Source organism: Helicoverpa armigera, chromosome 31 (assembly GCF_030705265.1).
Source record: "Helicoverpa armigera isolate CAAS_96S chromosome 31, ASM3070526v1, whole genome shotgun sequence".
NCBI classification, from domain to species: domain Eukaryota; kingdom Metazoa; phylum Arthropoda; class Insecta; order Lepidoptera; family Noctuidae; genus Helicoverpa; species Helicoverpa armigera.
The window spans coordinates 2,194,994-2,209,765 of NC_087150.1; the positions used below are offsets into that span (position 1 = coordinate 2,194,994).

A 14,772-nucleotide genomic window follows, 5' to 3' on the forward strand; every position below is an offset into this window, starting at 1 on the left:
CCTCTGATATGTAATTTATATACATATAGAAACTTATGTGCCTACCTGACCTCCTCATCCCAGTTGCCCGGACAACCCAATACCCCTTAGTAAGACTGTCAGTCTTTCTGGCTTCTGACTACCCGTAACGACTGCCAAAGATGTTCAAATAACAGCCGGGAGCTACAGTTTATCGTGCCTTAAGAAAAACTCTTATACAAATAGGACTACAAAAAAATCTATAGGCTCGAATATTGCCTATCTCTTGGCAGATAACTACGATATTGTTATTCAATATGTCAAAAATCTCTTGAGATAAGATATGTATCAAGAATCACGTTTCAGAAACTTCAAAACGTTTTTTGAAGTTGGACTACTAACGGCCAAATAGTGAAACGCTCCAAATTATAAGGATTTCCCAAACACTTCGTATCTGTCACACTTGACGAAAATTCTTCAATAGACATACTTTAAAGTAAGAAAGTTTTAGTAATTTGAGATATTAGTTAATATACAGCACTCTTTTTTAATGGAAAATAATCAAATGACCCTTCCTGCTGTGGGTTAGCAGCGCCAGGGGAGTGTCAGACTTCTGACTAAAACCCATCATGTTCCTTCTTAGTCCTTTTATGTACCAGGGCCGCGCTCTTTCGAACAATCCCGCAGCCCCAAAGTGCCCATCCTTCCACTTCCTAGTATCACATCTACAAACAAGAACCGTCAATGAACGCTAAAACAAACGAAAGTGGGAACAATTAAGCCACACACAATTATGTACATTTCCACTGAAACCATGCATGTGTGCTCATGTTGAATTTCTCCGACACAATGGCCGCTTGGAGCATGTCCAGTAGTGAAAGTTGCGCTTGCGCTTCGTAAGGGGGAAACCGCCAACAATTGTTTATTGTTTGCTAAGATTTACTGCGTTTATTGGTATGTTGGCTCCGTTTATGGGTGTGGGAATATGGTGGTAAGTGTACTTTTTTGGGTCCGTGTTAATTACCTATAATTCTTATTGAAAAATCCTTTTGCTGTTGAAGCTGCTTTACTGTTACTGTAACAGCCCTTTTATCGTCCCACCGCTGGGCTGCGGCCTCCTCTCACACGGAGAAGGATTGAGCGTTAATCACCACGCTTGCTCAATGGGGGTTGATGATTTCAGACTATCCTCCCTCACCTTTGGTTGTTTTCTCCACCGTTGGTGGTTTCCTCGAGATGTTTTCTTTCACCTCTTTATCAGCCATTGGTGTCTAAGATATACTTAGAAAGTATATACAAACTTAGAAAAGTTGCATTGGTACCACAACTTCCCTGGGTAACACAAGCTATATTTCATCAAGGTACGGGCAGCAGTTCCCATGAGACGGAGGGAAAACATCCAGTGTTGAATGAAGAACTAGTGCAGTGCTAGTTACACAAATCTCTTACGTATGTCTGGGTCATATAGGTACGGAAGTCTTCTAATCTGGAGCCTTATTTTTATGTTTTCAATCTCGTTTTAATTCAGGAAGTTTAATGAGGATCTGTTTTTATATCCCTAAGCCACCAATTTAGATTATTCACCCTTTTCGAATACCTGCTAACTGCTAAACTACCTCACAATATTTCGAGCCTAACAAAAATAACGTGTTTCTAGAAAAATAACGGTTTTTACATAATCATCATCGCGGTTGAAGTTCATTGACATCAGAATTTAAATGAAAACAACTATGCATTATCGAGTTTCAGATGTTTTTCGACGCCTACTCGTCAACGGTTTTAGATAGGCCGTTAGTAATGTTATTGCTGAAATAAATAAAAGAAATATCATCGTTATTATCAGTTTATTTTACGTCAATCGGCGAGCCATTTTTTATGAGAATTCTTCAAATGACCTCTCCCGCTGTGGGTGCAGCGTGAGGGAGGGTCAGACTTTTACTGACTGAAACCCACCATGTCCCTTCTTAAGCCCTTTATGTACCAGGGCCGTGGTAACTCTTTCAAACAATTCCGCGGAGTCGATTATACCTAGGACTTATTTCTTTACTTCCACGCATTTAATTCTTATACAGCGTGCTTATGTAATATTTATAAGAAGTGACATAGAAGCCTAGCTGTTTCTCTCGGTTTTCCCTGCGTCCTGGACCATAATTGGGTAGATGACTAGGTCAAAAATAAATTACGTTGTCATATTCATTTAGTGAAGCATCTAAAAATAATGTCACTTCCATTTATCGTTTTGATGGAATAATTGATTAAATTTTTTTATTGATAATATAAGCTAAATAAGAATCCAGTTTGATGTGAAAAATCTGTGACGTCATAAGTTGCGCTTACATACATATTGCAAAGAAAGTGACAGTTTTTGACAGTTAAATAAAAGTAATGAATTTGACTCGTTGGAAACTACCGTATTGCAAGCTACTGTTGCCGTGAAAAAACTTTACACCACATAAGTTGGCTATTAGCGACTTCAGGGTAGTAAAAATGTAGGTTTTCCGTGGTACCTAATATCTCTGCTGAAGACCTCGTTAGATACAGGCGTGATGTTTAACTAAACCATCTCAAATGCTACATAATATTTACGCAATCTGTTTCGCAATAGTTGTTTGTCTTATAAATAGTTTGTTTTCAAACAGTCTATCTCTGCCTGTGGGCGATGCCCGGTCAAAGTTAATGAGGATTTTCTTAGAAAAGTCTACTTTTAGATTGTGCACTGAGAATCTTTATAGCTCTCTAGCCTTGTAAAGTGCAGTTACCGCGATAAAACATGGTTGCTGAGTACTGGAATTTCAATGGGAAAGGGTGAGGCATTAGTCAGAATTACACTTGTCAGATAAAACACCCTGAAGTCAGCCATTTGAGCCAACTTCAGTGGCAAAGTTATTTGACGAGTTGACGGGACCTATACGAGGACAACGAAGTAGGACTAGGTGATGTTTCGTTGTCACACCCGGAATGGATGCCATAGTCATTTAAGGTTCTTAGATATTGGTAGGTTTTCTTTTGGACACAATTACTGTTACAGCCTTTATACCATGCCACTGGTGGGCACATTCCTCCTCTCACACGGAGAAGGATTGAGCATTAATCACCACGCTTGCTCAATGCGGGTTGGTGATTTCAGACGATATAGTCCAGGTTTCCTCAAGATGTTTTCCTTCTTTGATCGAGATGTTTTGATTCTTCTTTTAAACACAATTAAATATTCTAAAACAACGTGTCTTCAAAATAAACTTACCATCAACATCGTTATATGTAAAACTAGATAGGAATTGACACGTAAAGACATTCGCCAAACGTTCAGTCAGCAGTAGGACATACGACTCTGCTTATCTTTTCCACGCGTTCAGATATGTAAACGATATTGTTTGCACAAATATAATGACGTTAGAAAATGTGTTATTTATTAGATATATCGTATGATAACCGAACTTGGCAGGATAGTGTTTGCAAAGTCAATGTTGGTCCGTAACTGAATTCCGACCACTTGTGGCCAATACGTACACCTACCGCGCGTTCGTCATCGCAGCAAAGTTTGGCGAGAACTTGTAACTGTGTTGAGCAGGTAAGATAGGTAGTCGCTCCTTGTAAAACACTGGTACTCAGCTGCGTCCGGTTAGACTGGAAGCCGACACCAACATAGTTGGGAAAAGGCTTGTCAGATGATGAGGACATATTATGTACCTATTCAATGTCAAACAAGTTAATAAAGGATCATAATAAACTTTCACAATATCAACAAAAAACAGCTGATTAATGTTTTCGTTGCAAAAACATTTTTATTATCTGTAGAAACAGCAACAAAGGACTGATGAAGAAATACATAATAATCACGAATTGCATTTTGCAAAACGCGTACATAGTATTTTCACTTGGCAAGTACTTAGTTTGGTGAGGTTCTCTCTTAGCCGACTGCCAAGAAGAGTTAGTTAGCAACAGGTCCTTGGTTCAGGTATTCTTGCGTATTCAAAAGATTGGGCCTAAGTTCCCATATTTACCGGAGACATACAACAGAAAATTTAACGACATATGGATAATTCTTCAATGTAGTATAAGAATCTGTCCATATAACAGTCCAGATTAAACTTAAGTTTCTCTAAATATTGGCGTAAAAACTGCGAAATTCAACATCTAAACATTATTTATGATAATGAGTCAAACAGTGATTTTAGTATGAAAGTGAGTTTGCCTACGTCACGGCAGTTGGCCAGGCTCGGGTCAACGCCCTCGGGATGTGAACTAGCTACCTCGATCTACTTGATAATTTTGCACAAAGAACGGGTTGACGGAAATCAATGCGACCTCTTTTGAGGGTAGGAATTGAATTTTATATTTTCGAATTTGAATTCAGAATTTCAGAACACAGTTATGATGATTGACTTTCAAAATGATTGAAACGTTATTTTAAATTAAAATGTTTTAAAAATAGAATAATAAAATTAAATATCTTGCTGTAAGTTTAGCGACAAAAATAAATAAATAAAAACACATAACTAATACTTTCAAGCACCACTAAAATAAAAAGTGAAAATGTACCACGTAACTTTTTTTTCTCAATCTCTGGCACCACAATTTCAAACTAACCTCTTTGCATAAAATAACGTGTTAAAATAACGTTAACGCTTAGTAAACAGTTGAAAACCGTTATTTTCTTTTTTTAATTAGTAATGCTAATTTGAGTTCTTAACTAGGCTGTTTATGTTTCATTATTAAGTTACGTGATTAATTTGCATTTTATTTTTGACATCTGTGGTTAGGAATTTTTGTTTTTATTGTTTGTTTGAGCGGGAAACATGACCTGTGAAAAAAATTTTTTTTTAGTTTTTTTTTTTTTAATATTTAGTTAAAGTTTTTTAACTGACTTATAATATTCAGTTCTAGATTTTTGTTGAATATTACAATTTTTGTTGTTAATGGTGAGTCTAATATTTCTTGAATTTAATTTGTAATTATTTATGTAACTAGAATGATAACCAAACCAAAACCAGACGTCTAAATGGCTGGTCATCGTTAATATTTAAAACTTAAACCAACAAATAAAATATCAAACTATATTTCAACCGATTCCGCATTTTAATGCAAGCATCAACATAAGTTCAAAGTTCACTTAACAAAAACACCTCACTTATCATTTACGTATTGTTTTTGACATTTGTTTATCTGTAAAACATAATCTATCAATTACGTAAAACGAAACGACTTTTGCGCGTCAAGTTTTAAATGAGTTCTTAGCTCAAATTAGTACTTTTATCTTGAGCTGATTAGGAAACTGTCAGTCATGTAGATAAACAAAAGAATTTAGATAATCTAATGAGTGCCTAACTAGACTATTATGTAATACACATCATCTTAGACTACTTTCCTGCCGGGGCTGCGGGATTATTCGCGCGAGTTACCGCGGCCCTGGTACATAAAAGGCCTACGAAGGAACAGACGGTCTGTCAGTAATGCACATTTTCACCAAAAAATACCTACATTTAGGGATCCCCTAAGAGCATTTACGGAACACTTAATACAAATTTCATTTTCACCAAAGTTTAGGCGTCCCTTATAACCTTTATTATTGGAGGAGCCCTTATTCTAAGTGACACTTAGTTAGGGATACGTTAAGAGATTGTTGGTGAAAACGGGCATAAGAGTCTGACACTTCCTCACCGCTGCTAACCCACATCGGGAGGGTCATTTGATGATTTTTTACGTCGTTAAAAAAAAGTCTTTATGTACTTAATGACCCCTTATATGCAATTTCTCCCGTGTCTTGGGGAAACCACTTCCCGTTGACGGATAAAAAGTAGCTTATGTCCTTTCTAAGGCTTTAGACTAGACTGCCTGTGTACCTAAATCTGTTCAGTAGTTTTGGCGTGAAAGCGCGACAGACTCGTGTTACTTCGCATTTATTAACCCCCGACGCAAAAACGACGGGGTGTTATAAGTTTGACGTGTCTGTGTGTGTGTGTGTGTGTGTGTGTGTGTGTGTATGTGGCATCGTAGCTCCCAAACGGATGATCCGATTGTAATGCGGTTTTTTTTGTTTAAAAGGTATGTCAGTCGGGAGTGTTCTTAGCTATGTTTGGTGGAAATCGGTTCAGGTCTTCAAGGTCATCAGCTCGTTTGCTAGATGTGGTAGGAATGTTACACGCTCAGTTTACTTGCAAGTATATGTGGGATCTGAAATTTGAAACACTAATGTCTTTTGGAACCACTGAGCTGGTCTGCTGTTAGGGCACGAAGGTAGGAGACGTAACCCTGAACTGCCTTTTAGTAAACCCATCGAGTTTGGGCTCGCTGAATTTGTCTTGACGAGTTCTTTTCATGTTTCTGATTGACGAGAACCTGATGCTCAATCTGTGCAATTCTCCCATAGCCAGTTTGTCATGAGGATTATTAAACAGCTTCCTTTGGCCGAGATCGCATATAGCGACCCCATCTTAAGATAAAATAAATTAAATGAAAGAAGGAAAAATTAAGGAGCTCCTTTAAAAAGCATGAAATAAAATTAAATTATAAATTTAAAAAAACCCCCGACCCAAAAAAAGGTAGGCAATAATTATGACAAAAGGTTAAAAACGCTAAACCCTATAAAAAGCAAAAAATAACTTTTAACACTACGTAAACTAAATTTTGACGTGTCGGGGGACCGCTTTTTACCTTCATAAATACTAACATAAATCAAATGATACCTATCTAATTACAACATTCGTTTAAAAAAAACCACGTATCTAAAGTAATGAATTAGAGCGGTCCCCCGACACGACAAAATTTAGTTTACGTAGTGTTAAAAGTTATTTTTTGCTTTTTATAGGGTTTAGCGTTTTTAACCTTTTGTCATAATTATTGCCTACCTTTTTTTGGGTCGGGGGTTTTTTTAAATTTATAATTTAATTTTATTTTAACATTAGATAGTAATGATGACTGCAAAAAATATTAAGACCTCTTTAGTGTTATTCTACTTTAAAAAGTAATAAAAATATCTTTGTTGACTGCCTGTTATCTATGATTCAGCTATGACGTCACACGGAAGCTTCGGTTACAGTCACAATATTATCCGCATCGCTAGAACACGACAGGTTGTATTACTCAGCAACTATATTGATTATATTAACGTATTTTCAAGTACATACCCACAAAACATGCGTAGGTTCTACTAAGGAAAAAAAACATCCTCGACACTTGAATTTAATTATTAACTGGTATTTATAATGCAAAAAATATTTTGATAAACGTATCTTATGAACTGTCAAATCCCTGCATAAGACACTGGTTGACTTCAAAAAAGGTTGTAGTTGATATTTTTTATGTATCCCAAAGGTTCATATATCATACCAACCCATATGCCATATTCATTGTACAAATTTTACAGGTAACTTATAAAGATTCTCTACTGCTATTTGCAAATTATTCCCTGTCAAGAAGCCCATTTCGCTTGCTGCGATCGAACTGTCAAAAGTTCACGTAAAAATAGTACAAAGGGTTTTACCAGGAGGTTTTAACCCAGTGTGTACTAGGGCTAAGGGATAGACCGTGGCTTTTTACTGTGTTTTTTTAAACGCGTGTCTTGCGTCTCGCTTAGAGCGCATAGATTCGGCCTACACCAGTGCTCAACCACTGCTGTACAATATCTGACCTGTTTGAGAGGCGCAGTGGCGGCTGGGCAATTGTTTTTCAACAAAACATTGCTCCCGGTAGCCTTCTTGAGCTTTTGCTCTTGAATCTCCCCGAATCCTTTAAGTAAATCCTCGCTTCCCAAATCCTCAAAAAGTTCCTATTGAGATTATTCAGTATTTGCAGTATTTTCTAGTTTGAATCTCTCAAGACTATTATTAAGTACGAATTACTTTAATAGAAAACAAGAATCCATTGTAGATTTCTGATATTTGTTTAAAAAGAAACTACATTACCCAATCTTAGTCTTCGTTTACATTGACGACTTAATCTCAGGTCCTTAGCATCAATACATTGATCTACCACCTTACCGTTGCTTCTCTACGCATCAGTAAAGACATTTTACCTCATCCAAAGACCTTATTCTCCCGTTCTTTTTCCTTCTTCCCCCTTCCACCCTGTATTATCGCTCCTTCTCTCTCCTTCTTCCCCTTCCACCCTGTATCATCGCTCAGCGGCCTACCCAGGCTGCAGTGCGTTGACCGCGCTCTCTCTTGTGTCAGGCACTAGGGCCCTCGCGCCCGGTCGCTCAAATCTTCGGGAAGTCGAGCTGTGGGCGGATCGGTGCGGGCATATACAACGACAAGAAGCCGCTGATTGCTCCTGCACGAGCTTAGGTAAGGATCTATTGTGTTTTTTTTTTATATAGGTTACTTTAGGGTTCGTTCAAACAGACCGGCTCGGAGAGCATCGGCGTGCATTATTCTTTTCACACAGACCGCGATTGGAGCCGGTCGGCTCCTATTATTATTTCACACCGAGCGCCTCCAAAAATAAACTTTACAACAAATACTAAGTACGCGATTTTCAAGTTTAATCTAAGAATTTGGTCTCCTCTCCGAGCCGGTCTGTCTGAACGGACCGATAGAAGTACTGAAACGTTTCTTAACTTTAAGTCTAAAGCGTCCTCCATACTACTCGCAAAAGAAAAAGTTGCGCAGACCCAATGAAGATGGGGTTTAGAGGCAAAGTTGGCCAAAGTAAGCCAAAGTAAGCCAAAGTGCCTCTACTCACTCCATCTATTTATTCACCTAATCTCAGCCTAACTCTGCGTCCTGCAAGTACTTTGGCGGACACTTTTCTTTCTTAACTCTTGTCTTTCTGTCTGAACAATTAACGTACGTGATGCAGAGGTTATGAGATGGTTAGGATATTTGCGAAGCACTTAAAATTATGTGACGTTTCAGTATCCGGCCAATAGCTTGGTCAGGATTTTATTACAGTGACAGAGTTTCTGAAATCCTCCTGTCATCTGCAGTAAAGATATTTCTTAGGCTTGACAATATGTTACGTGTGATGAGAAAGTAGAATTTGATGACTCGTGATGGAATCTTATAAATCATTCAAATTATCGTTAAAGAAGATATCGGTAGATTAAAATCGTGACTGTCATATTTGTCATCAATAAAATTTTCATAGCCTCACAAATTAATAATGACGCATAGACTAAACAGAGAGATGTAGTATTAGAATATGAATCAGATTTTCAACAAGTCTGAACTAGTCTTATTATTTAGAGATTCACTCAGGAATAGATGCCGCTTTCCCCAAGTAAATAACTAAAACTTCAATCAAAATCTTTCACTACATATGTATTTGGTATTCACAATGCCAATTTTCTGCACTCATCTCTTCTATCATAAATGCATTGTGACTTAAAGGAGATATTTTTGCACTGATTCTCTCTAATTACGACGAAGAATAATTTATAGATTCACACATTCCAAATTACTTCAATTAAGTCTTTCACAATAGGTTGTATGGTGTTACCACACCTCTGCCAAGAAATTAATTAGGGAAAACAAGTAATTATTGTAAAGATTCTCTCCAACAATTGTTACTGGGTTGAGGAGGTCAGATAGGGCAGTCGCTCCTTGTAAAGCACTGGTACTCAGCTACATCCGGTTAGACTGGAAGCCGACCCCAACATAGTTGGGAAAGACTCGGAGGATGAATTGCTACTGAAGAACATTCGAGAAATATAACTATTTTTGTTTCTATAGGTGCCGATTCACCCTCAACTCGCGCCAATACTCCCGATAATGTTGAGATCGGGCGCGGGGCACCCGGATGCTGGCCAGTCGGAGGCGTCCACTTCGCGGCAGCGCTCGCCCGAGGAAGAGGCGCAGCGTTTGTACGCGACACTCAATGAGTACCTGTTGTTGGAGCATAAGACGCAGCCGAAGCTGTGTTTGCCGGCTGAATCTGAGGTAAGAACACATCAACTGTTTTAAACTCCCTAAATTATAGGACCCGGATGTCAGTGAACATCTTCGGCAGTCGTTACGGATAATCAAAAACCAGTAAGTCTTACCAACGGGCATTGGGTCACCCGGGTAAATGGATTGGGGAGATTAGATAGGCAGTCGCTTCATTTAAAGCACTGGTACTCAGCTGCATCCAAAAAAGTCGTGGTGGCCTAGTGGGTAAAATACCAACCTCTCAAGTATGAGGGCGCGGGTTCGATTCCAGGTCAGGCAAGTACCAATGCAACTTTTCTAAGTTTGTATGTACTTTCTAATTATATCTTAGACACCAAAGACTGTGTTTCGGGTGGCACGTTAAACTGTGGTCCCAGCTGTCATTTAAACATCTTTAGCAGTCGTTACGGGTAGCCAGAAGTCTCACAACCAGTCTTACCAACGGGTATTGGGTCGCCTGGGTAGCTGGGTTAAGGAGATCAGATAGGCAGTCGCTCTGTGTAGAACTCTGGTACTCAACTGCGTCCGGTTCCTATCTGACGTCATCTTACTTATTAACTGACTTGCAGCTGTATCGGTTTTTTCACATTTATGCTCATCTTAAATGTCTTATTTTTCTTATTTATTAGATTTTTTTTTTAAGTATCAGCCATCAGTATAATTATCTTCTTTGTCATTACTAGCCACTCTACATTTATCATCATTTGTAAATTCGACGTCCAAATAAAAAATACCTTTACGTGCATCGATCTAGAAGTCGGTGTCTAGTGGATGCAGCTGACCAATGCACCTAAAGACTTTTTCTGTCACTACCTTTTGAAGCCGATTTTATTTTAATAATTTATAAACAATGCCACAGTTTCTCCTTGGTCCTGCTGCTGCGGGTTGTTCGAAAGAGATACCGCGGCTCTGGTACATAAAAGGCCTACGACGGAACACGACGGTTTTTAATCAGTAAGAGTCTGACACTCCCTCACCGCTGCTAACCCACAGCGGGAGGGGTCATTTGATGATTTTTGACGTCGTTAAAAAAAATCATATAATTAGCAACAAACAGAAATAAACACTATTATAAAAGTCCACTTACACGCGAACTACACGTGCGCCTCTATTGGTCAAGGCCGTGGGGTTCGATTAAGGCATACGATTTTATCTCGACGCTCCGATATACGCACCAAATACGTTACGTCATTGCTGTATGGTTGGAACCACCTGAAGATTTTCCGGTGTGGTGTCATCATTTACGTCATATTTCATGGTGCTCGAGGATAAGTAATAGTTGCATGAGTTCATCCTGTTCCCTGACAGTTAGTCTTACTAACGGTAGATTTCTAAGACGTATCTATCCGCGTTTTGCAATCGAATATTGAATTTTGATATGAGCTACATATAAATTGGGTTACGTTCAAAACATAGGGATAGATTGGTTATGGAATTCCACCCTAACATAGGGATAGATTGGTTATGGAATTCCGCACTTAGGTGTATCGGATTGCCCGGGTAACTGGGTTGAGGAGGTCAGATAGGCAGTCAATCCATGGTACTTACTGCCGGGTGCCGCTGGTACTCAACTGGGTCTGGATAGACTGGAAGCCGACCCAACCATAGTTGATAAAAGGCTAGGCTAGGATAACTTCAAAATGAAAGAAAAACTGAATCCTTATCACATCATTTATTAATTTCTAAACATTTCTTACGCAACTACACATATGTATAAAAACACTATGTTTAGCAATGTGTTGACGAATTAACATGTTGTGAAGGTCCAGTGAGATGCTTTGTATGGAGGTCAGAACTCAACGATGTTTGTGTTCAGTGTTTTACCTTAAGAAAACTGGATTTTACCAGTTCAGTTCTAATTAGAAAAGGAAACTAGCAAATTCATAATTTTATCAAAATTGAATTGTCGATAAGTAGTAATTTTACGTGTATCATCTGCCTAGCCTTTTCCCAACTGTATTGATGTCAACTTCCAGCCTGACTGAATGCAGCTGAGTTTCAGGACAATACACCCTTAGGGCAATACAATACTTACTTGGATAAAGATTTCTAAAATTCACACGAACTACAAATTTCAGGTGCAAACATAAATCACAAACAATTATTTCCTAACCAGCACAAATATATTTACTTTCCTAATATCATTCTCTTATTCATCCTCCGAGCCTTTTCTCAACTATGTTGGGGTCGGCTTCCAGTCTAACCGGATGCGGCTGGATGTTAGTACTCAAAAATACCATATCAATCTTCAAATCATCGTATGTTATACAAATCTAATATTGTTCTTCGTCAACAGAATGGTGAAGTGACGACGGGAGCTCGTGATGGCGCGGCGCACGTGCTGCGCTGCCTCAAGGTGTGGTTCGATCTGCCCGCCGACGTGCTCATCACTGCCATCAACTTGTTCGACAGGTGAGGTACCTTAGAAATATAGTGATTATCATGTCACCTTAGTGAGGTGAACGTAGGTCTTCCCCAGTAAGAGCTAAGCGTCCCGGTCTTGGACAGACTGCATCCTGTACTACACCTTCAAATCAAAAGTCTGTTGAGCTGTAGGAAATCCTATATAACAAGTTAAAGCAAAAGTCATTAAATTATCACTTAGGCGTCGGTTTTGACGTGAAGCAACTGTTTACTGGCTTTTTACATACCATCAAATGGGATTGCGCTCTTATAGCACCTTTTCTAAACAGAAACTTTGCAAAAAGTTGGATGCAAAGCGTCCTTCAACGGTTGTTTAATTTCTCATTATTTCCTAAAATGTTCAACCCCTATTTTTGCCGATATCCATAACAGTATTTTGAGTTTTAAAGGTCCCGTGAGACGCTGGTGGGATCTTGTAGAAGACATAGACTTTTAGAATGTTCTAGAAGACATATACTAACAAAATTCCCTTCTGCTCTATCCAGGTTCCTGACAAAGATGAAGGTGCGTCCGTGCCACGTGCCGTGCATCACGGTGTCGTGTATGAACATCGCGCTCGAGCAGTACGCCGCAGACACTAACACTAAGCGCAGCATCTCTGTTGACGAGTTGGGTGAGTACCATGCACTGTCACTGTCACTATACACAGCTTGTTGACAAAGATGAAGGTGCCGTGCATCACGGTGTCGTGTATGAACATCGCGCTCGAGCAGTACGCCGCAGACACTAACACTAAGCGCAGCATCTCTGTTGACGAGTTGGGTGAGTACCATGCACTGTCACTGTCACTATACACAGCTTGTTGACAAAGATGAAGGTGCCGTGCATCACGGTGTCGTGTATGAACATCGCGCTCGAGCAGTACGCCGCAGACACTAACACTAAGCGCAGCATCTCTGTTGACGAGTTGGGTGAGTACCATGCACTGTCACTGTCACTATACACAGCTTGTTGACAAAGATGAAGGTGCCGTGCATCACGGTGTCGTGTATGAACATCGCGCTCGAGCAGTACGCCGCAGACACTAACACTAAGCGCAGCATCTCTGTTGACGAGTTGGGTGAGTACCATGCACTGTCACTGTCACTATACACAGCTTGTTGACAAAGATGAAGGTGCGTCCGTGCCACGTGCCGTGCATCACGGTGTCGTGTATGAACATCGCGCTCGAGCAGTACGCCGCAGACACTAACACTAAGCGCAGCATCTCTGTTGACGAGTTGGGTGAGTACCATGCACTGTCACTGTCACTATACACAGCTTGTTGACAAAGATGAAGGTGCCGTGCATCACGGTGTCGTGTATGAACATCGCGCTCGAGCAGTACGCCGCAGACACTAACACTAAGCGCAGCATCTCTGTTGACGAGTTGGGTGAGTACCATGCACTGTCACTGTCACTATACACAGCTTGTTGACAAAGATGAAGGTGCGTCCGTGCCACGTGCCGTGCATCACGGTGTCGTGTATGAACATCGCGCTCGAGCAGTACGCCGCAGACACTAACACTAAGCGCAGCATCTCTGTTGACGAGTTGGGTGAGTACCATGCACTGTCACTGTCACTATACACAGCTTGTTGACAAAGATGAAGGTGCGTCCGTGCCACGTGCCGTGCATCACGGTGTCGTGTATGAACATCGCGCTCGAGCAGTACGCCGCAGACACTAACACTAAGCGCAGCATCTCTGTTGACGAGTTGGGTGAGTACCATGCACTGTCACTGTCACTATACACAGCTTGTTGACAAAGATGAAGGTGCCGTGCATCACGGTGTCGTGTATGAACATCGCGCTCGAGCAGTACGCCGCAGACACTAACACTAAGCGCAGCATCTCTGTTGACGAGTTGGGTGAGTACCATGCACTGTCACTGTCACTATACACAGCTTGTTGACAAAGATGAAGGTGCGTCCGTGCCACGTGCCGTGCATCACGGTGTCGTGTATGAACATCGCGCTCGAGCAGTACGCCGCAGACACTAACACTAAGCGCAGCATCTCTGTTGACGAGTTGGGTGAGTACCATGCACTGTCACTGTCACTATACACAGCTTGTTGACAAAGATGAAGGTGCGTCCGTGCCACGTGCCGTGCATCACGGTGTCGTGTATGAACATCGCGCTCGAGCAGTACGCCGCAGACACTAACACTAAGCGCAGCATCTCTGTTGACGAGTTGGGTGAGTACCATGCACTGTCACTGTCACTATACACAGCTTGTTGACAAAGATGAAGGTGCGTCCGTGCCACGTGCCGTGCATCACGGTGTCGTGTATGAACATCGCGCTCGAGCAGTACGCCGCAGACACTAACACTAAGCGCAGCATCTCTGTTGACGAGTTGGGTGAGTACCATGCACTGTCACTGTCACTATACACAGCTTGTTGACAAAGATGAAGGTGCGTCCGTGCCACGTGCCGTGCATCACGGTGTCGTGTATGAACATCGCGCTCGAGCAGTACGCCGCAGACACTAACACTAAGCGCAGCATCTCTGTTGACGAGTTGGGTGAGTACCATGCACTGT

General features: G+C 40.6%; 1 protein-coding gene across 1 annotated transcript in view; it reads left to right on the top strand.

Moving 5' to 3' along the window:
• The window catches only part of LOC110382621 (cyclin G), a 42,129-nt gene that overhangs the window by 18,825 nt on the left and 8,532 nt on the right, over window positions 1–14,772 (top strand). The window contains exons 2-5 of the mRNA XM_064043372.1: window positions 8,127–8,240; window positions 9,627–9,833; window positions 12,121–12,236; window positions 12,734–12,861. Of these exons, the coding sequence (XP_063899442.1) occupies window positions 9,666–9,833; window positions 12,121–12,236; window positions 12,734–12,861 (412 nt within the window). The 5' untranslated portion in view covers window positions 8,127–8,240; window positions 9,627–9,665. The remainder of the gene's footprint in view (window positions 1–8,126; window positions 8,241–9,626; window positions 9,834–12,120; window positions 12,237–12,733; window positions 12,862–14,772) is intronic.